The sequence below is a fragment of the Ambystoma mexicanum genome, chromosome 4p (genome assembly GCF_040938575.1).
Source record: "Ambystoma mexicanum isolate Mex_15411 chromosome 4p, UKY_AmexF1_1, whole genome shotgun sequence".
NCBI classification, from domain to species: Eukaryota; Metazoa; Chordata; class Amphibia; order Caudata; family Ambystomatidae; genus Ambystoma; species Ambystoma mexicanum.
The window spans coordinates 694,050,991-694,076,388 of NC_090927.1; the positions used below are offsets into that span (position 1 = coordinate 694,050,991).

Here is a 25,398-nt window from a genome sequence, read left to right on the forward strand (position 1 = left end):
AAATATGTGGGGCGTGGCGGGGGGTATCCCCCTGCATATCTATGCAGTGTAAAGGGGATTTATAAAAAAAAAAATGTCAGCATTTTCGGCCGTTGTATTTACATGTGGTCGCAGTGATCACATAGATCCGCGCAAACCACATGTGCGTTTGCCATCAGGGAGACAATGCACTGCTCATTTGCCGTTTACCATGAAATGTGCACCCCAAAACACATGGAGCAACACAAACACCCCTCGGCCCATTTGCAATCTGATGATTTAGAGTGGGGGCCCGAAGAGAGAGGAGCAACATTTAAAAAGTGTCACTGGAGCACAAATGCGCTATGCAAGATCACATGATAGGGGTTGGGAGTGAAAATAATGCCAGACGGAAGCGCTGATTACAACATGGCTCCCAATGCAAAACTACTGCTTAGTTAGGCCCTACTTTAACGGCAGACCAGTGCAGCCTTTCTCGCGCGATTGTGCAGTAAAATACAGGTGCACCATATTTGTATTGCTGGACAGTGAATGGGGGCAGATGCAACATACAGCACAACCTGTCTCTATCATAGGTTTGGGGTGTGTGCAAAAACCTTAAGATGAACGTAAGCTGGGCAATTCAATACATTTAATGGCACAGGCAGAACCTTAAGCTAAGGCAATATCCTTTTGTGCGCTAGCGCAGACAGCATATCAAACTCAGGCCCAAGTCCAAAAGGACTGATGGTTTATCTGTATATTATAGGCAATAAGAAAATGCCATACAATACAAAAAACAAGCTTTGGCAAAGCCAACAGTTTGGGCTTTCGTGCAGGCAGGGGAACAGCAAACGCCTAATACTTACACACAAGCCAAAACTATTGGCTTTGCCAATGCTGGTTTCAACAGGACTCCAGTGAAGGATAAACAGTGTTTAGAACTCAAGTGGCTGAAGGCAGACATGGTTGCTTTGAAAAAACACTGGCAGGAACTTGGGGCCTTATTCACAGAAGCATTTTATAAAGGTGCAATCCCATTGAAAAATTATCTGTTAATCAGGACTTCGAGTGCAAACTTTGATGTTAAGTGTGGGGTTTAAATACAGCCACAAGGACAAGATGAAACTTTGTCTGGCTGACTGGGGCCTAAAAATGCTGAAATACTTTCCTGTAATTTGAAAGCACACTGTTGACTCGCAGAGAAAAGACCAGAAGTTTATTTCAACTGCAAAACCATGAAAACTGTTCAATTTTCTAAAAAAGAGACCATGCAAATGTGTGCATTCTGCAGCTTGGAACAGGGAACATTTAAAATATGAAACTACACTGCGGGAGAGAATTCAAAGGCACACAGTAGGGAAACAGGTGGATATAAGAAAGCTGTTTTAAATCAGCTGTGAGAAGGAAAATGGAAGCAAAATGTATCGGAAGGATACAAGACATGGAAGCAGGCACCATGTAATGTAAATGAACATGTATTTTAAAATCACCAGTTTCTGTTCATAAGAATAGGCTTCAGCCTGTGCTGAACAACCAAACTGGAACCCTCCCCCTATTATCTGGAAATGTCATTGAAGTTGCAGCAGTGCCTGGGAAGCAATATATCGGGGTGAGATGCTAATAACTTTGTAAATAGAGAGGCAACACTAAATGGGTTGAACTTGGACAAATAGTTTAATTAAAAATGGATTTCGTGGTCTCTACCACCGAGCTAATGACAGTGACAAGTTACAGAAGACATGAGTGAAAGTGTGGAATTATACCCTCTGCTTAAAGAATGTAAGAACAGATGGGCATTAGCTGGAGCCGGAGAAAGTGCTTTTCAGGCAGACTTGGGTCACAAAAGCCAGAGGCCAGGAATTGAAGGTAAAAATATACATGTCAGTATTTTTACACAGGATTGCATGGAGGATTATAGTTTGGCCATTATTTCAGGAACCATAATTTGCATACCAATGGTTCAATTATCATTAAAAAGCGTATGAGAAGACCCATCTGTTGACTCAACTCTCATAAAAAGTCTACCTTGGGAACTGAAGTTATAGGCTGAAATGTGATGACAGCTTCCCAGAAAAAGTCACAAAGAGGAGGTTCGGGGAGATGATAGCTTGTTGAATTAGATATCTGTATACAACATTTCATGTTAATAACCTTCATCTTTGCTGATTTAATTACAGAAATCTACCATTCAAATCTGCAACATTGTGCCTAAATGAGACACATTTAATTAAGTCTGGCATGATAAGACCATTTCGGAAACACATGGTTTGTGACTCGTATTTGTAAATGACATTTATTTTGCCATGTTGTCGTTTTTAAGGTTATCACTGAAGTGGTCAACCATACAATGTCATAGGGGTGGAGTTATAACTCACAGGGATGATGCCTAGTTACTAAAGGAACCAATCATTGCAATGGGGGGTGGACAAAATAGATGCCCAACCAGAATAGTTACCAAATCAGTTGGCACATCCTAATTTAGATAATTTGGGGAGTTGTTCAAGATTTATAAGGAGACACAAAATGGGGAAGAGAACAAGCTGTCTAATATGCTCTGAGTGGGAACTGTTAAAAGAAATGGCTGAAGAACCAAAATTGCCTGGGAGGTGGATTAGACCAGGAGGAAGATTAAAATCTGGAGGGAACCTGGAGAAGCCATCTAGCCAAGTCCATACATGGCCCGTGAGACAATTCAGGAGCCCTGATTACTTTTCCTGAGCACAAAACCCCGAGATCATCTATGCAAGTAACTTGTTCAACCAAACAAAGTATTGTGGGGATCTGTTTGAGTTACTACTTTCCTCTTATTTAGTGGGTGGGGTATGGAAGTAGATTCCTAGCATTTTCTTACCAAGTAATAATTTAATTAATTCCCCTACAGCCAACTGACAGGGTGATTTTGTTGAAATTCGAAATCAACAACATTGCTTTCAGTGTGAATACAATTAAAGTCTGTTAAAGTAATTGCATACTCCGATTTCTTTTTGCCAACCCCAAAATTTCCTAAAGCGAGGGGTGCATAACACAAAATTCTCAACTGCTCCCCATTCCCAAGACCCTGCCTTAAAGCAGAGGGGTGTCCATAGTAAACTGAATATCTGTGTTTGTGCTAGGGCAGAAAGGTGTCTTGCCAAATTAAATGTGAGTGAAGACCCTGATTAAAAGAACACCCTATAGAAAGAGTGATAATGTGACTCCTGGTTGAAGAGATTCTTCATTGCATTGTGGTGAAGGAAAAAATGTTCTATAGATATAAAAAGTGTTTTGTTAAAAAAAAAAGTGTGTTTTGTGCTCCAACACTTTTAGCATTGCCAAGTGTGCAGGAATATTAAAACTAAAGAGAGCTGCATGTGTGAAATTGCTTTTGTCAATAGAGAAGTGTTGCATGTTATTTAAATTAAAATGCATGTAAAGTGTATTGCCAAGCATAGGATCCGAACAGTTTTCAAGGTGCTACATGTTATAAAGTAAACCCCATGCAAAGTATATTGTGAAGTTAAGTTGTTCCGTCATGGCCAGGGTGCGGCACAATTCTGTACATTAGGAGTATTTTGTGAGTGACCCAGGTATCTAAAGTATTCTATAGATTTATGTTTTTATGTAACCAGGGTGGAAATAACCAAAGAAGGACCATTTTACATGTTGTGGAGTTAAAAGAGTCTGTTATTTGTTTTATCCTAAACCAAATGGTATTTTCAATTTGTGTGAAAAGTGAATTGTTAGGAAAGAAAAGCATTTAGGCCAAGTGAGTGAGGTGGTGCGACTTGTAACTGTGTACAAATATTAATTTTCTGAAAAATTAATAAATGTACATTAGTTCTACACACCGGCCTGATTATTGGCTTATCTATGGCATAGGGGTGCGGAATCTACGTGGTATGATATGGTTCATAGACTGGGCTAGACTGAATTAGATAAACAAGCGTATTGGTGTGGTGCTTTTGATTGGGGGGACAAACTCCCTCCATTAATTGTTGCCCTATTAATATTCCCCACACAAGGGTGATAAAAGCTATCTCAAAGAGTTCCTATGAGGAGGTGTTTTCAGCAGGGAGGGGCAGGAACTGGGTGGGAATGGCAATAGGGATTAGCATGGCCATGGGTAGTGGATGGGTGGCAAATAACTAAACACCTACAAAATCTGTGTTCCTCCTCTTGTGCCATTTCTCCATTTCTGTACTCTAATGCAATAGTTTCAGCCTATAGCATCACCTAATGCTCCAAACTAAAAAGTGTTCAGTGACCTTATAAAGGAACTATGATTTCTGTGGCATGCCTCTGGTCATGGACTCGCATTATCAGTGTGATGTACTGTGGTGGCTCCTTTAGCCCATATTTTGTTACGTATGTTATAATTTCCCTTGCCCCATATCAATTCCTCTGGAATGCACGCAACATAAAACCATACAGTGTAAATATGCTCTGTTGATCAGGTTGATCAGCCATTTAAAGATCGACATGGTTTTCGTGGGATGCGTCGGTCTTATTTATAATAATCTATATGTGTGTTCATAATAAAATATCTATATTTTCTGTTAATTGTCCGTTTCATTTTTGTGTGATTTGTCGCATCCTGGAAACAATCTTTAACAAACAGGATAGCCGTACCTTATGTTTGATTCCATCCAAATCCATGTTTCTGAAAAAGGGTTTCCGACACTTTGATCAGCAAATGCATTTCCATGAATATTAGACCAGTCAACTGAAAAAATAATTTTGTTTAGCGATACTAGTAATAAATTCACCCAAAACAAAAAAAGTACAGCAAAATAAGAACATGAAAATGAAATCACAAACAACCCCAACACAACATACCATCCATTTGTTGTTCATAATATTCATAATATTGCTCATTAATATCGGTTATGCTCTGCCCTCTGTTGCCCTGCATGGGAAAAACAAAGGAGGAGGATTAGAAGCAGGGTTAGAAATAGTCTAAATTAATCGTTTTAAAACTAAAAGTGAGTTTTCACCATGGATGGCAAGCCACTTGATAAGGTACAACACTGATCATTTTCATTCTGCCCACCTTCCTCGTGCCTCACTATCCTTCCTTTCAAAATATAAGGTCCTTGCAGAAGCCTTTTCCCCACAGTTCTACTTGAATACCGAGCCTGGTTCACCAGCAATATTAGTTATCCACATAATCCTTAACTTGGCTACATAACTTGCATTGTACTGCAACATATTGGGCCAAATTACGAGGCTTGCGCTCCCGTAATGAAGGGTGCCGGTACGGGACTGGTACTGTTCATTACGGCATGCGCAATTACGAGGTTCCATTTGAGGGACCCGGTAGCGGGTCCCGCGAGGGGCACAGGGAGCTAATAACAGGCCATTATTAACGTGCCCATTATTAGCTCCCTCCCTATTCCCATTGAGCCCTATGGGGGCTCAAATGGGAATCGGGATGGGTTCCTTCAAGGAGGAATTACCGGGTCCTTCAAAGTCGGCATGACCCGGTTATTGCTCATTGAAGGAACCCGGTACTGGGACACGGTATGGAGGTAGCCATGCCCTTTTTAAGGGCATGGCTACCTCCATACTCGTAATGAGGCCCATTGACATTACAACTTTGTTCTCCAGTTGAGAAACTACTGATGTGTTGCGTGGTAAAGTCATGTACACACACACTCATGTATTCAGACTTGAGGACAAAGCTTGCCATTATTTGACAAGGTTTCTCGGACCCTGTGAGGCGACTGACATTCTTTGGACAACCCCTGAACGTGCACTCGTGTTCATGGCTACCTCCTTCATGTAGCGCAGCTCTGTGGTGACAGGCAGAGTTGTGTGCACTGCCTGTCAGAGCGGGGGGCTTAACTGGTGTATGCTTTTACTTGTATTATTGTGGGAAATGAGGCCATTCTCGAAGGTTCCACGATACAGCCAGCAAACAATTAAGTCTGTCTATCAGGAGAGGTTTATACCATAATTTCTGTGGGCAAGAGATGAAGTGATGCATCAGAGCAGGTGGTCATAGGAGCACCACCACCCCTGCTTCCCATTCCTGAGCCATCAATCCCCTTAACACAAGGATCAAACACTCTCTGAAGCCCTAGTCACAAGAATACGTGACAAACGTGTTGCTGGCTGATCGTGCAAACCAGTTGCCCCATATGAATGCCTTAACCCTTTAATGGTTTAATCAGATGAGCCTGACCCCATATGAATGTGAAATGAAAACAAATGCCTAATGCAATCATGAGTCGAAACGGCTTCATATCATGTATGATTTCAGGATTCAAACTTTGACTTGAACCAAAAATCCCTCAGCAATTTTCTAGCTGGCGTTTCGGAGATTATTCCATATATTGAATCTGACAATGCAGAATGTATAGTTCGTAAATCCTACCTGGAAAGCCAGCAGTTCATTTTCCACCTGAGGAAAGAAAAGGGATACGTAGTTGTAGCAATGTACATTATTACATTCATGTGACAGCTTGTCCTAAACAACAACTACTATCAATCACAAGAACTAAACCATCACAAATACACTTTTCTGCATTTTATAGGTAAAATCACATCCACTCCCCAAAATGTAACATAGTTTTAAGGGTTTCTTATATATTTATATCTGTTGGTTTCGAACCTGTCTTTGTGGCATTACAAACTCAATCGATCAAATCCCTGGACAGCAGGATAGACTGTTAAAAGAGGAATAATTCTTACAAATACTCAGTGAACAGTTGGGGACATTATCAGGGACTAGATGCACAGCTACTTGGAGTCATGTTCTAGTCCAGCAAGGTTGAAAGTGTATAGCCGTGTTGAATGGTAAGTGTTACGGCATACAAGGGTGTCTTGCCAATCTGGCAAGGGAAGAAGGGGCTGGTAGCGGTAGGCGAGACACATAACATGTACCTAACATGGCTGTGCATCAGAGTACATTATCTGAGACAGAAACATTTGTGATAGTAAGTTTGGTGCTATTGTCGTACTGAAAGAGAGGGGGTGTTAGAAACATGCACCCATTTCAAGAGGCCTACCGTGGCTGTTCTAATCATGGATGAACAAGTGTTAGTTGTTAGTGATTTTTAAGAAATCAGAACATGTGGGGCAAGTGTGAGTGAGAGAGGGGCATTCAGTACCAGTCAATTGTGGGCGTTCAAAAAATAACATGGTGTTGAGCCCCATGGGTGAGAGGGTAGAACAGGCAAGGAGTTAGTAAGATGTTCTACAAGGAGGTTCAATAATACCATGGCTAAGAAACTGGGTGCTGGCTTATGCAGTCATTTAAAAAGCAGGATGCTCAGCTATTTTAACCCATTTTGGGGTATTTCGGAAATGTATCTGCCTGGGGAGGTGAGCAGTCCATCAGGGGCAAACTGCAAAGAAGACAAATTCCTTTCCCATCTAGTCAAGATGTGTGCCCCCTCCCTATCACCCATCATCACCAAATTTATTAATGCCCCCTTCAGCTCTAATACAGTCCCTACCAGCATCAAAAAAGCTTGGGTAACTCCTCTCCTAGAAAAACCCTCACTAGACCCTTCAATTCCCACCAACTACTACCCAATAACCACTGTCCCAATCCTCCTGAAAATTATTGACAAAGTAGCATACTCCCAGATCCAACACCACTTAGAACAAAACCAACTATTGAGGGACCGACAATCAGGATTCCTCTCCAACCACAAAACGGAAACCGCCCTACTTGACCTGAAGATCCAAATGGATGCTTCCAGAGAATCAAGCAAGTTATGCTTACTCATGCTACTTGACCTATCAGCGGCCTTCGACCTAGTCGACCATGACAAGCTCTGTACGACCTTAGCCAACAACTTCAATCTGTCAGTTAATACCGCCGAATGGATCAAATCTTTCCTCGCAGACAGGACCTCAAGAGTGGCCATTGGTAAAGAGTCAGTCGACCCACTACCAGTCCCCTTAGGCGTCCCACAAGGAACCTGCCTATCACCCACCCTATACAACACCTACACCAAACTACTATTCACAGCGCTTGATGCCATGGGTGTCATCTACACCAACTTTGCAGATGACACTCAGATCCTCATCCCGCTAACAGGCAACCACAAGATTGACACACTATTTATCAACAAAATCTACTCACTTATCCAAAACTGGATGGCAAATAACAGCCTGCGTCTCAATGATGACAAAACTGAGCTATTAATACTAGGATCATCATCCAAAATAGCCTCCCTACCACCTATCTACTCATCGTTCACCATTGATTCCAGTACTGAAACAAGTGAAGACACTTGGAGTGTACCTTGCTGCCACACTAACCATGACCAAACAAATCAATACTCTAGCCTTCTCTACCTCCTACACCTCCAAACTTATCTCCCTCAGCCGCAAATTCCTCACGCCTAACAACTGTGTTACACTAGCAAGAGCACTCATACTCTCCAAGCTAGATTATTGTAACATCCTCTTCCTAGGCACATCTAACACCAACTTGGCCAAGCCCCACCTCATGCAGAACAAAGCCCTTCATGAGGCACTAGGCATAACATTCTTTAAAAAAAAAATCAGACCATATCTCAAATATCCGGAGAGCCAACCATTGGCTTCCATCAAATCAAGAACACTCTTTAAAACTCTTAGCAGCAATCACAAATGTATCAACAATAAATTGCCAAAATATCTCCTCAACACAGTTACCAGGAAAAGCCACACTAGATTCCTTAGATCAAGCAACAATGAGAACCTCGAAATCCCACACTACAAAAGAGAAAAAGCAGGTGGAAGCAGCTTCAAAGTACTTGCTCCGAGGCACTGGAATGCCCTTCCCACCAACATCAGGAACGAAACCTCCTTCCCACTATTTAAAAAATCACTCAAAACCTGGTTATTCAACTAGTCCTCTGTACATAGAACCCAACCGTGCATACCCAATGCCACTGACATTGTATATACCTGTTTTTAGAAATGCTGAACTGTAATCTTCTTTGTAATCTTCTTTGTATTTTTGTACTCTACTTTAAGATTGTATTTGCCACTGTCTGTAACTATGCCGTGATACCTCAGGGTCTGGGCGTATAACAAATGTAGTAAAATTAAATAAATAAAAACTGCACATGTTCAAATCAAGTCACTTATCGTGTAGTTACTCCAATCTCAAAACAAATATTGGTAACAGTTAAATGTCAGACAGAAAAATAAAATGCTCGATATTTCCCACTAGCAATATGTTCTCATGTGCATGTGGTGTGATTCGTTTCTAGCATAAACATACAAATATTAGATTTAGTAAACTTCACTACTAGTTGAGAACACACAATATTTTTAATCTAGCTATATAATATATCGACCTAAGATTCTGACTTTCTGAAAGGGCAGCAACTATGCTCCCCCCCCACTTCCCTTTAATGCTTTGTGTGTATTTAATTTGGGGTCCTCTCACTTCAACACAATATCACTGGTGAAATGTTACTGTTCATTTGGAAGTGCATATTTTCCATAGAAATGGAAATGTTACTTTTCATAACAATCTGTTGTGTTAAATTACTGTAGCTTTAACACATGTGAAATTACCAATCACTTTATGGATATATGGCAGTTGTACACCCTTTTAAGTATCGAGTGTCAGACTACATCCATGAAAACTGCAGGGTTCTGTTTATTTTGCTATATTTTACAAGATGCTTCACTCACAGAGAAATGCAAAATAATGCTAGTTCTTATTTAAATGTAATCCCACTCGATGTTAAATACAGTGAAGATGGCATTCATTTCACATTAACAAGCTACAACATTCTACTGTTATGATAATGCATTATGCACTACCCGCTGTGCACAGGAAAATGCTATGTGTCCTACAATACATCAAAATTCACTTGGCTTTAAATACAGTGAGAAAGCCATGGTGCATTTCACACAAACATGTTAAAGCATTATATTTAGAATGATCTCCCCTACAGGAACTCCCTTCCAGTCCACCCACTCCTGAGACTTAGCAGAGAAATCTTTTTAGTGGCCTATATATAATAAATAATCATTTGAAATCACAGCCAGCATGGAACAGAGTGTTCAAGTAATCTCCCAAACAGCTAGGCCTCTCTGGTCTGTAATCTCCCTCTAGGACATCAGGTCTGCCTCAGGTAATATCTGATTCAAGCTTCCTCATGGACAAGACCCAATCCTCTCCAGATAACAGCAATTCATCCACGTGGAACAAGCATTCCCTTTTCTGCAGCCTTCACAATCCCAGAGTTCTTTATTCACTGTGTATTTCTGCCTATATAATGTGTCATATTTCAGTGCTGTGCCATATAAAAAACATTTTATAATTGGCCAAGTCTTTCCACTGGTCCTCACGAATTCAGGGACACCTGACACAAGAGGAGACCCTCACAATATCGGAACAGTTGTTCCTTTTCTAACCTAAAATGGCCAGATCAATCTGGCTGTAAATTCAGTAGAGTTAAAGGGACAGGACTCATGAGAAAGCACAATGCCTTAGCACATACACATGAAAGTGCATTATTACAACACAATTACAAGTTCCTGATTACATTGCAATATTTTATGTCCAGAGAAAATGCATTTGCATGTGTGCAATCTTCCCAAATGCTGCCCCCTATTTTACGTCCAAAATCATGTCCTTGTACAAAATGGACAAAATGTGTAAATGCAAATATAAATGTGCGAAAAGAACAAGTTACTTTCTTACCCGGTAACGTTCTTTCGATGGGATAGTCCGACGACGTATTCCATATCTATGACAGGTAATCACCACAGCTGTGCTGCCTTGGAAAGTTTTTGGTGTCTGTGTCCTGCGTCGATGACGTCGATGACACAGAAGCCTTTCGTCATGACACTGAATGTTATAAGTAGGACGCACGGCGCCCATAGCCTCAGTTATAGTTTTTTCCCGGAACGTGTGGCACCAATCTTCTGCCAGTGTGACCACAGAAAGCCTTGCAATCACATAAGAAATTCTGTAGCGGGGCAGGTAGGGAGGGAGCGATATGGAATACGCCGTCAGACCATCCCATCGAAAGAACATTACCAGGTAAGAAAGTAACTTGTTCTTCAAGGGGATTGGGTCCTCCGACGTATTCCATATCTATGACAGACACCCAAAGCAGTACCAACGTATGGAGGAGGGAAAAGAATTTAGAATATATAAATTTAGAATGCCCAATTAAATTGCAGACTAAAGGACCGCCTTGCCAAAGGCCAGATCCTGCCCATGGATAGAATCTAGGGAGTAGCGTCTTACAAATGTATGGACCGAAGCCCATGTGGCTGCTTCACAGATGTTACGAATAAGAACACTCCTCTGCAAGGCAGTAGAGGCAGCCATACCCCTAGTAGAATGGACCCGTAAACCTACCGGAGGGTCCTTACCCACCAAGCGGTAACATTCAGATAATCCATCTAGACAAAGTCTGTTTAGTAACAGCTTGTCCCAAACGCCTTCCAGCTTAACCTATAAAGAGCTGATCGTACACTCTGACCTGGGACATGCGTGAAATGTAGAAACTTAAAGCTCTCCTAGGATCTAACCTATGGAGCCTCTCCTCTTCCTTACCAGGATGCAGAGGAGGATAAAATGCCGGAAGAATGACCTCCTGGCTTAAATGAAATTCCGATACAACTTTCGGAAGAAAGTAAGGACGAACCCTAAGGACAACCCTGTCCTTATGAAACACTGTGAAGGGTGGCTTAACAGAAAGTGCCTGCAACTCACTCACTCTGCGAGCGGAAGTAACCACAACTAAAAATACAGTTTTAAGGGCTAACAGTCTCAAAGGGCAAAAATGTAAAGGCTCAAATGGAGCACCCATAAGGAATTATAGAACAAGATTCAAATCCCAATCGGGCACCTGGAAAGGTGACGGCAGAAACACATTAGTGAGCCCTTTCAGAAACTGAGAAATTAAAGGAATTTTGAAATAAGAACACTCCTCAGACGAGCGCTTAAATATGGACAGCGCCGCCAGGTAACCTTTAATGGTACCCACTTGCAGGCCCTTGTGGGATAAAGAAAGCAAAAAAGACAGAACCACAGGAATGTCACATGAAAAAGGATCCACATTCTTAACCCTGCACCAGTCGCAGAACTTTCTCCAACGGCAACGGTAAAGGGACTTTGTTGAGGCCGTCTGGCCGAAAGCAACACCTCCATCATGTCTTCAGGGAGGTCACAATCCTTATACCTCATCCTTTCAGAAGCCAAGCGTGAAGGTTGAGGGACCAGACCTCTGGATGGAGAACCAGACCCCTCTCCCGTGAGAGCAGATCGTCTCTGTAGGGAAGACGGGGTGGAGGGCAGATGGACAAGTCGAGAAGGTCCGGGTACCACGTTCTCCGGGCCCATGCCGGAGCAATGATGAACATTGCGGGATGACGGGGACTGGAGGAAATGCGTACAGCAGTGGGAAGGACCACTCCACCACGAACACGTCCCCTAAGACTCCTCTTGGAGGAAATTCTCGCAAGCAGAAACTTTCGCACTTCCAGTTGACACCGGAGGTGAAGAGATCCACCCGTGGAGTCCCCCAAAGGGCGAAGATCTCCAGGAGAATCTCCTGAGCCAGCTCCCACTCATGAGAGATTGCGCACTGCCTGCTCAGAGCATCCGCCGTCTTGTTTTCATCTCCGGCCAGATGAACTGCTGAGATCGAAATTTCTCGCTGGATGGCCCAGAACCAGAGCTGCACCGCCTCCCTGCACAGAGGAAGTGACCCTGCCCCCCCTTTTTGTTGAGGTAGTGCATGGCCACTGTGTTGTCCGTCAGAACCAGGACATTTTTCCCTCTCATAGATGGCAGAAAAGCCTTCAGGGCAAGACTGACGGCCCTCAGCTCCAACAGATTGATATGGAGTCTGGACTCCGACGGAGACCAACGACCACTGACTGTCAACTCGTTGGCATGAGCTCCCCCTCCCATGAAGGATGCGTCCGTCACAATCATCACCTGCAGCCAGGGTAGCCAAAATGGAGCCCCCCTCATCAGATTGCCTTCGACGGCCCACCACAGAAGGTCCTGGGCGACCGAGAGCGGCACCTGAACGGGGTCCGACATCCTGCCGGAGGACTGTGACCACTGCATCTTGAGGGCCCATTGCAGAGATCTCATCCGCAACCTGGCGTCTGGCAGCAGAAAAATGCAGGATGCCATGAGGCTGAGCTACCTCAAGAACTTGAACGCGGGAGACTCTTGGGCATGTTGAAACTTGTGCACCATCTGCTGAATGTGATGAGCCCTCACCTCGGGAGGGAAACACTGCCCCAGGGACGTGTCGAGCACTGCTCCGATGTACTGGAGCCGCTGAGTTGGCGTCAAGTGGGACTTCTTTAAGTTGAGGGAGAAGCCCAGCTTGTGAGGGGAGTGGCAGGTGATGGACAGATGATCTAGGACTGGCTCGGGAGAGTGCGCCCTGATAAACCAATCGTCCAGGTAGGGGTAGACGTGAATCCCCCCTTTCCTGAGATACGCTGCCACTACCACCATGAGCTTGGTGAAGAACCTCGGGCGGAGGTCAATCCGAACGGCAGGACCCGAAACTGAAAGTGTGAGTCGCCATCCGCGAACCTCAGGTACTTCTTGTGCTTGGGATGGATTGGCACATGAAAGTAAGTGTCCTTGAGGTCGAGAGACACCAACCAGTCCTGCAGTTGAAGGGCCTGGAGGAATTGTAACAATCTTGAACTTGTCCGTCCTGAGGAGCTTGTTCAAACCGTGCAAGTCCATGATGGGTCTCAATCCCCCGTCCTTCTTTGAAATCAAAAAATAAGGGGAATACCATCCCTTGTTCCTCTCCGCTACAGGCACCAGTTCTATGGTGCCTTTCTCAAGCAGGGATTGTATTTCCTGCGCAAGGAGAGGATCCGGACTCTTCAAAGAGAGATTCCCTGATGGATTGTCGTGAGGCCTCTGCCGGAAAGGAAGACAGTAGCCATGGGCTATGATCTCCAGAACCCACACATCTGAAGTAATGGCACGCCATTCTACAAGATGCTGTGCCAGCCTTCCCCCAACCGGCGAACCATGGGACATGGCCTCATGACTGAGCTGAAGCGGCTGCGGCATTGCCTGAGGGTAAAGAGGCAACTGCCCGAGTAGCCTTGGCACCTCGAGTACCTTGTTTTCCACCTTTGTACTCCGACGGCTGCCCCTTTGACTTGCAGCTCCCCTCGATCTACCAAAAGATGAGTAATATCAAAAGGAACCTCCCCTCCATTGCTTTCCACTATGATGAAAAGGCAGAGGTTGGTGAACTGCAGCGCTCAATGACTTTGCTGCAGCTTTGGAGGTCTGCAACCTCTCAAGGCTCTCGTCAGCCTTACTGCCAAAAAGATGTTCATCATCAAAGGGCATGTTGAGGAGCCGGGCTTGTACATCAGGAGCAAACCCCGACTTCTGCAACCACGCAAATCTGCGCATTACGGTGCTCGCCACCATGGATCGGCTGACGCAATCTGCCACGTCCAGACCCGACCGAAAGGATTCACACATGGCATCCTTGCCAGTCTGAACAAGAGCAAGAAAGCCATCCCATTCCTCCCCCTCGGGAATATGTTCAGCCTCCAAAGAGACGATTCCACAGAGTATGAGTGAAACGTGCTAAGGCACACACAGTGTTGGCTGCCTGTAAAGCCATACCCCCTGAAGAAAACACTTTCATCGCCCAGCCATCAAAACGTTTGTCGTCCCTATCAGGAGGGATGGTAGGGTACGACGCCTATTTTGCCGGGGCCGTAGCCGCCTGCACCATCAAACTCTCCGGAGTGGCGTGCATAGTCAAGTAGCTGGGGTCGCTACTGGCTGGACGATATTTCTTTGGCAAAGACTTGCTCACTGCCGGGAGACTCTCTGGAGCAGTCCAAGCCGCTGCCAACCTTCTCTGCAATGCCATGTGGAATGGCAGTACCGGGTCAGTTGGTGGACCTTGGTCAAGGATATCCGTCAGGTCATCCTGCAGAAACTCCACTGGTGGCGCAGACCACCCCAAGTATTTCCTTACCCTCAACATAAGGCACCAGTACGAGGACGCGGCGTGGGTGCCAGGCTCAGGCCTACTGAACTCCACCTCCGGAGAGGTGTCCAGTCCACTGGCATCATGCAACAACTGATGCAAGTCTTCAAGCTGGCTATGACCAGACAAAAATCTCGTCAGGTACCTCATCAGGCACCAAACCCTCTCCCTCAGACCCTTCCTCCACCTCAAAAATATAATCCAGTGGTTGGAATGGGGGCACGGAAAAAAAGGGACAAAGAAATGTTTAGAGTTGGCCAGAGCCTTTCTAGGGGGTTCCACCATGCCACAGGGTATCTCCGACAAAGCAGCCTTGAAAGGCGTCAAGGGCGTCGATGGAATTGGTGTCGACATTGAGCGTGGCACCGACAGCTTCGACACAGTCCTCGAGGGTGGAGCCCCAAGCGTGTCCTTTGACAGCCTGGGCTCCGATGGCATCGACGACTTCATCGGAGGCAGAGCCTCAAGAGAGTCCCTCGACAACTTCGGTGCCGAAGGCATAGATGTCTTCATCAAAGACCTCACAGGCTCCGACGGTCTCGAGGGCACCGAGGACCGGGACATGGAGCGGGCATGTCTAGAGCGATCCACCTTGTCCGATCGAGACCTCGAAGGCGCTCGATGATCACGCCGACCACCCGAGGCTGAAGGCGTGCGAGTGGTGGCTCTAGCATTGTCACGGCTGGAGTCTTTCGACGGCGCGGAGGAACGGAGCACTGCAACTGAAAAATCACCAACATCTCTTGCCGAAATGAATACCATTCCGCAGGTGTGGAATGCTTGTTGGGACAAGTAACCTGCCGACGGCTGGAGCTACTCCGGGACCGATAACCGCTGGACCTACGCTGACGATGCAGAGAGTCGCCCCTGGAATCATCAGTCGAAAGCCCAGTGGATTTCGACTTCCGGGGCTTGGCCACCTTACCGACAAAAAGCTTCTTCTTACGCTCCTGCAAGGCCTTCGACGTAAGCGACTGGCAGTCTACACAATCATCCATGTCGTGGCCCTCACCGAGGCACCAGAGGCAGGTGTCGTGTGAGTCCGTCAACGACATCTTGGACCCGCAGTCCCGACACTTCTTAAAACCCGGCCGCGGGGTGGAAGACGACGAAGACATCATGGAAATCTTCACAACGAACAGGTTCGAAAAACCGAACAATAGAACTCAGAAGAACCGAGGCGCACCGAGATCTCCGAAGCGAACACATTTGTGGAAAAACGGAACTGAGGCTATGGGTGTCATGCGTCCTACTTATAACATCCAGTGATATCGGCTCGACGGAGGCCCTCGAGGACAGCATATTGATGTCATCGACGCAGGACGCAGACGCTGAACATTTTTCGAAGCAACACAGCTGTGGTGATTACCTGTCATAGATATGGAATACGTCAGAGGACCCAATCCCCTCGAAATATGTTAACTATTGTGCTCAACTTTCAATAAAAGTACTTCACCCTGAAATATTGGTAAACAGACATTTCAATGTCAAGGACATCTTCAATCATGGGACCCTTCCTGAAACTTAGTGACTAATGCTTTTGTTCCACAACCATTGCAAAGCAAGATGAGCCTTTGCCCTCAATGCATAACTAACCTGGGTCTCATCAATTCTAGTTTCATCAGCACCCTTTTCCACCACTCTTAATCCAACCAATGACCCCGGCTCTTCCACGGTGACGCTCAGTGACACGTTTTCAGCTGGTTTAGCCTGTGTCTTACTCCAGGCTAAAGAAACCTAGAAGAGAAAACAAGTATTCAGATATTTAAGTTACAACACGACAATGTATTAGTTTTATAGAGCCCTACCTGTCATCTTGATGACATATTATAGGCCTTGCCTGCTTTGCATACATTTTCAAAGTGGAAGTCTGGACGTTTGGATAACCTGCCAATTACATGTCCGTTATCTGATTGGCCAAGGTGCTGGATCACCTAGGATTTTTAGGCAAGTGACCGATGGAATGTTCACTTAATATTGGGGCTCAGTCCCTTAGCATACTCCACAAGCTAATGCATTGTTCCATTTCTGCATAATATTTCAAGTTAGTCCAGTAAAAGGTATCATAATCTGCTTTTTGTAGAATTGTGCTTCATTGAAATTCTTGCTCTTTTGGAAGAATATGGGCAGCAGACAAATCAGCCCACAAGGGGCAGGACAACAATTGTATGGTTCAGTGTTAGTACTAAGTTGTGGAGGAACAACCAGTGATAGAAAGAGTACACACTTACCTTGTTTTTGAAACCTCCTTTCACTGAAAAAGTCATGCTATCAAATATCACATAATTTCTGTTGTGAATGTAGTACACGTTGATCACGGCTTGAGGCGCCCAGGATACATCAGGGGTGAGCACAAAGTCTTCAGTGTACTTTTTTCCAGCAGCCACCACTTGTCCTCTAGATAACACCTAAAAATGAACACACAAGAACATGTATATGTGGATCACAAAATGTTCAAAAAAATACACAAATATAGCTTAGCTATTTTCCTTTGAGAAAAACAATCAAATTACGAAGTTCATCGAGATCCTGGGGGAGGCTCAACACTGCCTCAGGAGGACTGCCATTTTGTCACTCGACCCCTGGCAACAGGCCACCTTTTCTGCATACAAACCATTCTGCGTGCCACAGCGTGTAATAAGTAAATACATTTTAGAGCCTGCTGGAACCACCATGATGTCCACACCCTACGCAGCAGGCTTGTCATTCCTGGCTTCTCAAGCCCCCCATTTGTACACATGCATTTCCCTGTGAAAGGTGAATGGCATGTGAGCAACGTATTCAGATCAAAGAACCGAGGAACAAACATATGCCCATAGCATAAAAGCATTGACAAAGCCAGGAGATTTTGTCTGTCATAAGCCAAGAGCAGCTCACATGCACCAATAAAACCATACTGTGCCTGTTAAGTCATCATATTTAAAGGTAATCCTTGCAGGTTCTGCGACCTGTTCTAAATGCGGTCTCAAATGAGCCAATCATGTCATCATAGGTCTGTTATAATCACCATAAAAAAGTGTTAGCCGAACATATTGAGATGATGCCAACATATGTGAAGTGCACGCTCAAATGCTCTAATACGGTCATCAAAAGTCTGGTATAGTCACCATATGTAATATGCACTTTATAATTAAATGTGTTGTAAATTCAGTGCGTGTTTGCTAGTTTGATGCTTACTAATTAAAATAATCCCAACAAGAACTAAACGCAGTGTCAATTAACTAATAATATTGCTTCCGAAACCCACTTAACTTTCCTTCTCAGATGATTTTCAGTTAAACAAAAAAACACCAATAAACTGAATGCCATGACTAAAGGAGAGTAATCCGACTGAGGCAATTAAAAGTGATAATCATTTCAGTTCGTAGCACAAAACAGACACACAGTTCAAACAAAAAATGCAGGGCAAAATAAAAATGTTTTCGTTGTTTCTGGGCCATCTATGACCCCTTCCAGTAAAGCGTCAGCAGGGACAATACATTACAACTAAGGGGCAAACATAAGCTTCGCCTTTCAGGGAATCACAAGTATAGACCTTTTGTTGAATGCAGAACTTTGGTGTAAATCCGTACGCAGTATCAGGAGTGCTGCCTTCTATCTAAATTGTGCCCACATTTGCCTGCCTGCTCCCTCCTCCAGCAGCACTGCGAGCGCTGGGCTCTTGTTGCTTAGAGGGAGGTGGAGCTGCCGAGGAGCACGTGACCGTGTCACATGATCCGTTCATCACTTCAAAGGCACCTCTTCGCCACCCTCGCAGCGTAAACCCTGGTGGCAGAAGGGCTGGTGCTGTTTGGCTGTTCAGCGTGTGCCTGATCCCAGTAAGCACTTCCATTAAATTGTGGACTTTAACTTGTGACTGAATAAGCAGCCTGCTTTTAATTTGGCTATGGGATCCGATTAACTTATTAGTATTAAGATATTTTATTTGTGATCTGATACCAGAGACTGTGGAGTTGCAGTTCAGTATTTGACTACTGCTATCTCTTTGATCTGGTAATCTGTTCTCTAAGGAATTGCTGTTTATGTAAAGTACGGACCTGCATACCCGTGTGAATTACGCTGAGTCCAGCTCTCCCACTTTGCCGCGGAGTTCGGGGTTTCGAGCTCAGTGCCTTCTGGCGGCTCTTGTGCCCCCCTTCTGACTCTGAACAGAGCTCCTGTGAGCTCAGTTGTTTTTCTTTTGCAACCTTGGATCTTGGGGCGTTTACATGGAGCTTAAAACCAAAGACCTGTACGACTCACCACTGCCATGCCTTAAACATACGCCAGCGTATTATAGTCTCAGCCACTTTATGATGAGCTACCTTCAGTTGTGAAGGCTGTCAACTCTTGTTCGACTCCAATTCCGCGAATACCCTGACCTAAAACCAAATCTAGGAATAAGAAGCTGGTGCCCGTGTCAAACAATGTGGACATACGCAAATACGGTTTTGGAACACTAGGAAATGCTGTGTCGGCTGCCATTTCTATTGCACATGATCCACAACCATCCACCACTAATGGTGGTCCTGTTTTAAATCCTCCTTCTGGTGATTGTGCCCTTGCTTCAGTTGTATCTGAGGAAAAAAAGCAACCTGAACCAAAACCCAATGCGGCCAACATGGTAACTTCTCTCACAGACAGTATGGAACTACGCAATGCTCTTTCTGGTGCTCCATGTTCTCTGAACTCTGATCTTTCAAATAAGGAAGATGCAGTGATTGAACTTGATACTGTTAATTCTTGTTTCTCGGCCAGAGCAGATGGCTCTAATCTGTCGCAGTCGCCCGACATGTTCCAACATGCTAGCTGCAATATTTCAGCCCTAGATGTATCTTACATTGCCCCGATGCCACGCAGGGCTCACATAGAAACACAGATTTCACCAAAAAAATCAGATATTTCTAAAACCTCTCACTTGACCCTTGAGGTGATGAATGTTGCATTGATGGCTCTTGCTAAGCTGTTTAAGTCTATGGATATCAAACTAAAGGGCCTCACAGACAATCTTGATTCGATGACTTCTGAGCAACAAACCATGACATTTGCTTTTGACCGACTACAAGGTTGTCCTAATTAAAAACTTGAAAATGTATGTAAGCTACAAAAAGACATTGCCGAGACTCTGGCCCTGAACCAAATTGCTAATGTAAAAAACAAAATGCCCTGTGCTGATGTGTGTACACAAACAAAAAGGACAACAGATTGTCAAAGTGTGGTAAGTGTTCCTGATTCCACAATTGGTAGTTTGTCTCCACTAGTTAAACACCCAACACAGCTAAGGTCATCTGTGCTGTTTGTTAAAGGCATCATAACAGAGAAAAATTTGGCGACTGATTCCACCTTGTCTACACAGAATGCTCGACACTCCAATCTCATGGATAAACCTACGTGTAATGTCCATGAGCCTAAAACAATTTACCCTGTCTTTGATTTAAGAACCATAAATCGAGTGTCATCAACATTCTCCAAAAGGAAGAGAACGCAGGAACTAAAAAAAAAATCGAAGAACGTTAAAGCCACTAAGCTAGTGGTATCATCTTCAACCAAGCAATTTATTAACAATTTAACGCATGCTAATAGCAGATCACTAGTTGCTTCGAGCTTCATAACAAAAAAAAAATATGTAGCACTGGAGAATTTGAAGAATTATAGACCATCCTCCTCTTGATGAACTATTGAATTGGCTGCAGACTTTCAGTCCTCCCAGTCAACTAACTCTAAGAGTGTACTCTTCCCAGGCCAAGGGTGTCCTAGCACTATCACTCTAAAAGAAAATGCTGGGATCTCCGATGAAACCGTGGCTGCTAGAGAAGCACTAAGACGTGAAGTTGATCTATACTTGGAGCAGCGAAATCCGAACCTCCACGCTTTCTCATCATAGTAAATGGTGCAGCAAAATGCACTGCTGTAACTGCAACTACACCTTTGTCAGTGATAACGTCCAACGAAAATAAAGATTCTACACTCAAATGAGTATCCTTTGCTGAGTCAGAGCGCCAGTCATCAGAATGCTTATCGCACGGGACTGTAAACTCTGGCAATTTCTCTAACACTGACCTCGAGGAAATCAAAGACTCTATTGCACGTTTATGGCAGTTGAACTCAAGACAAGGCACAATTTTAGAGACTAATCAAAACATTCTCAGTTTTCAAATGCACAGATCCCAGTGCCTTCTAATATGATATCTACAAGTCGTTTGTTACCATCAGTAAAAAAGACAAATACTAAAGTGGAAACAAGATACTCGGTGCTTCTTACATGTCGTCCTGAAATCACCTCATTGTACATTATGAATCGACAGAGCATCCTAAAACTCTTCTCTTATACTATTGCACTTAGAGAAATTGGGTCCAATGATTTGGATCAAATTGAGTTTCCTAATAAAAAATAATCTTGGTATAGCTCTCACATGGACCAAATCTCTAATAATACGAAACATCATTTGGGCAGCCAAGGAAGCTTTGTAGAACGTAGGTTTTCTGATTTCAACTAACACTGTGTCAAAAAGTCCTTTAAAATCTTGCCTTAAAACTGCTCAGAATTCCCATACTTATATGTCAAAGCATAATCCCTCAGGGGGCATGTCTGGCTATAAGGAATGCAGTCACATTATGAGAGTATAACTAGAAGTACTCAACCTTCCAGTGAGGCTGTCAGTGATTAGCTGGAATACTCAAGGATTTAGTCACCTATCAATAATCCTTGTAGTATCCTTGGAATTTACGATCTCATATTACTCCAGGAAACTTGGCTGTCAACTCCTCCTAACTGTAATAATTATGATATAAAGTTGGAGCCTGCAATATGAGCTTCTAAAGGAAGGCCTATGTCGGGGCTGTTTATTGCCACAAATACATTAGCCAATATGCAATAGTTCTCACTGCCATCTGTAAATCCCTTCATTCAATGTTCGTATGTTACCATTAGTACTTTTAAGATTGCTTGTATCAATCTATATTGGAATCCTATGGGCATTGCTACTGTGTTATTTCTTAAAAACTTGGCAGCCGCTATGGAAAATATTATTCTATCCTGTGGCATTACCCATAATATGGTAGCAGGCGATTTGAATCTACATCTTTTGAAATGGGAATCGCACAAGAAACAAGAACGAGTAGAATTGTGGAACAATTTTGTAAAGGCCTGGAATTTGGTGACGCTGAATGATACTAGCACTGCTGATGTTCCTCCTCATGCAACTTGGTTTACACTGAACCAGAGCGCGTAACAAGAAGTCTCTTTGACCATATAACTGACTTTGAAGTAAAAACATCTGAACATAGCGATCATCGGCCCCTGACATTTAAGCTAAACTTGATTTCAGCCCCATGCCCACAGAGGCAACTCTTCTTAGGCTCGGTAGAAACAAACAACTCTTTAAATAGGCTGAAATGGTCCTAGAAATCGCTTGAGCGCTACAATGATCATTTAAAATTGTGTAACAAGGCCGGTGAAGAATCAGCTCACTTAAACAAGTTGGTCCCCTATGACCTAATGCAGTTATATGCCACTGCACAGAACGCTAGACCAAATATAACTCAAACTTGTGATCACGCTGTCCGTTTTAGGAAATGTCTGTTTAGAAAACAGAAAAGAAAAGCCCAAAGTTCACCGTTGGTTTTAAGAGCAGATGTCTTGCGCGCTACTAAAACCTCTTATAGGAATTGGATGTATGAATATAAACTATCCAAACAACAAAAAGATGGTGAAGCCATGCTAAACCAAATTCAAAGCAAAAACACTGCTCAAATTTGGCAAATGCTTAATTCAGCAACTAATGTCTCGCAACTAACTTCCCAAATAAATGGTGTCACAGAAAATGACTGGATAACTCATTTCTCAGTGATTTATGCAGCTCCAATTCCCTTTGAAGAACTGTGTTTGTTGGCACCCACATTTGAACTTAAGTTTGATGAAGAGGATATTCGCTACTTCATCAATAAGGCCAGTATGTCTCGTGCTCCTGGTCCTGATGGACTCTCGAATGCAGTTTTAAAAAAGAATGTTGACCTCTGGGCCTCTATCCTTTACATCACATTTCAGTTAATTTTATGCAATCAAGAGCTACCAAAATCTTGGACCCATTCAATCATTGTGCCTATCCATAAAAAAGGCAATCGACAGAATCCCATGAGCTATCGGCCCATCGCACTATTAGATGTGCCTGGGAAACATTTTTGTAGACTAGTCCTTCGTGACCTGAATGCATGGTCATTATTAACCCATCGAAGAGACTCATTTCAAACTGGTTTTGTTTCTGGACTAGGTGCCGCAATTAATCTAACACTTCTTAATGCTCTCAAGTCGTCTTACGCCATGCGGAACCAACCACTGTAAGTGGCGTTTGTTGATTTCTGCATGGCGGTTGATTCAGTCGATAGGGAGCTTCTTGTGCGAAAACTGGTGAAATATGAGTGCCCTGAATCGTTGGTTAAAATTGTGAGCCTTTTCTATACAAATACATCTGTGCAAATTAAACTAAACATGGAAGGCCTTCTTTCTAACATTATTATGACTGCTAGAATCTTGAAGCAAGGATGCATACTTGCTTCGACACTGTTCAATCTTTTCTTACTAGATATAGCTGATTCTTTTGCCCTAGCTTCTTCTGATTCCCCAAAGTTAGGAAACAACATCATATCTTGGCTCCTCTACGCGGATGATTTGGTACTGATATCCCAAACTCCATCTGGGCTCCAAACTCTTCTTAATGTATTTGATCAATATATATCCATTAATAACCTAACAGTAAACCAGGACAAAACACAAATAATTGTGCTTTGCAAACCAAAATTGTCCTTTTCAAATAAGTATCAATGGTCAATAGCTAGTCAAAAATTACAAGTGGTATCAGAATGTAAATATCTAGGGATGAATTTTAACAACATCATCTCTGATAAATCACTTGAATTAGCTGTGAAATCCAAACTCACAATGTTGATATCTCAGGCTAGAATTATCTTTACTAAATTTGGCAAGTTTACATGTACACCTATTATGTCCTTTTATCAACAAAAGGTGTTACCAGTCATTACCTATGGCATGGAAACCGTGTTACCTAGAACTCATTTATTTTGGAACCAGCTTGAAGCCAAGTTTTGGAAAGCTGTATTCAATCTACCAAAAAGCACGCCAACTATGTTACTTAGGCATGAACTTGGTCTTCTGTCAATTCATATACAGGTCACCTGGAAAATGTGTACTTTGTTTCGGAAATGTCTCTTAGGAATTTCTAATAGAGATAGTCTTGCCATTTTAGCTAATCATTTGTTGACATCAAAGCAGTCATTTCCTTCAAACTGGAGAACATATATTTTGAAGGCTCTTGCCATTGCTGATATTTCATTCGATCTCTTGCTCACAAGTCCGACCAGAGCAAAGACCAAACTCTATCAGGCTAATTGGCTATTAACACAAGAGAAATGCTTAACATTAAAGGATTTTGACAGGAATCTTTTCGGTCACAAACGATTTCGCATAATGGCTGACTACCTTGTTAAATGTCCATCACCGACAATGAGATTGAAAATCCTAAGACTATGACTCAACCTGTGGCCTGTTAATGAGATTCTAGTCAGAAGAGGTCAACTTTCAAAAGAACCAGCCCATTGTCGCTTCTGTAAAGACGAATTGCAGATAGAAACTCTTCGTCATATCATCACGAAATGTAAAAGCTTTCTCGTTACATCGTTTGAAACTAGCTAACTGCATGTCATCCAAGTATATTAAAAAAACTGATAATGAACTCTGGGCTGCAATATTTGGATCTGAAAAAATGTCGGTTAGAATTGCAACTGTTCACATTCTTGATGCTGCTTTTCCGTATGAGCGAAATCCCATTGTGAGTGTAAAATGAATTTGGATCAGGCATGCACTATTATTTTAGAGTAATGATCAGCTAAATATTCTTAAAGTTCTTATTTTTCTCATTAATATATATGTATGTATGATATGCTAAACCTTTTTTTTACGTTATTACTAAATGATTAATTTTATACATTTGTAAAGTTGGATTTTCAACTAAATCAAATAAATAAAAAATAAAAAAAGACCTTTTCAAAAGGATGGAAAATGCACATTACCAGAAGAGGTGTGTATGAGTATGTTACAGAGTTTATGAAGACTGGTCAGGAACTAAGTTCCAGTGGTACACTCTAATATAACACACATCTCATAGGAGACATCTCTTCGCACTGTTGACAGTTGTATCTATTAAACATGTCTATTAAAAAATAAGAACATAAATAAGTTCCAATCACATTAATACCATCAATGAAGCCATTCACTGTACACTGTTTTCTTACCGATATCATTCACTTTTAGAAAGTGTACAAAAACATGTTATGAATAAATCCTCTCATGAAGCTAATATAATTATGTGTAAAGGTGATCGATACCCAGAAGCAAACAGTGTGCAGTGAATGTTCTTCATTGATGATATTAATGTGATTGGAGCTAATTTACTTATGTTCTTATATTTGAGTAAATATGTCTAAA

The 25,398-nt window shown here is 43.0% G+C and overlaps 1 protein-coding gene across 1 annotated transcript in view; it reads right to left on the minus strand.

The window, feature by feature from the left end:
* The window catches only part of LOC138453424 (CD109 antigen-like), a 349,776-nt gene that overhangs the window by 199,382 nt on the left and 124,996 nt on the right, over nt 1-25,398 (minus strand). Inside the window, exons 14-18 of the mRNA XM_069606257.1 lie at nt 17,150-17,326; nt 16,515-16,655; nt 6,317-6,343; nt 4,777-4,846; nt 4,570-4,663 (exon numbers count right to left, since the gene is read on the minus strand). Of these exons, the coding sequence (XP_069462358.1) occupies nt 4,570-4,663; nt 4,777-4,846; nt 6,317-6,343; nt 16,515-16,655; nt 17,150-17,326 (509 nt within the window). The remainder of the gene's footprint in view (nt 1-4,569; nt 4,664-4,776; nt 4,847-6,316; nt 6,344-16,514; nt 16,656-17,149; nt 17,327-25,398) is intronic.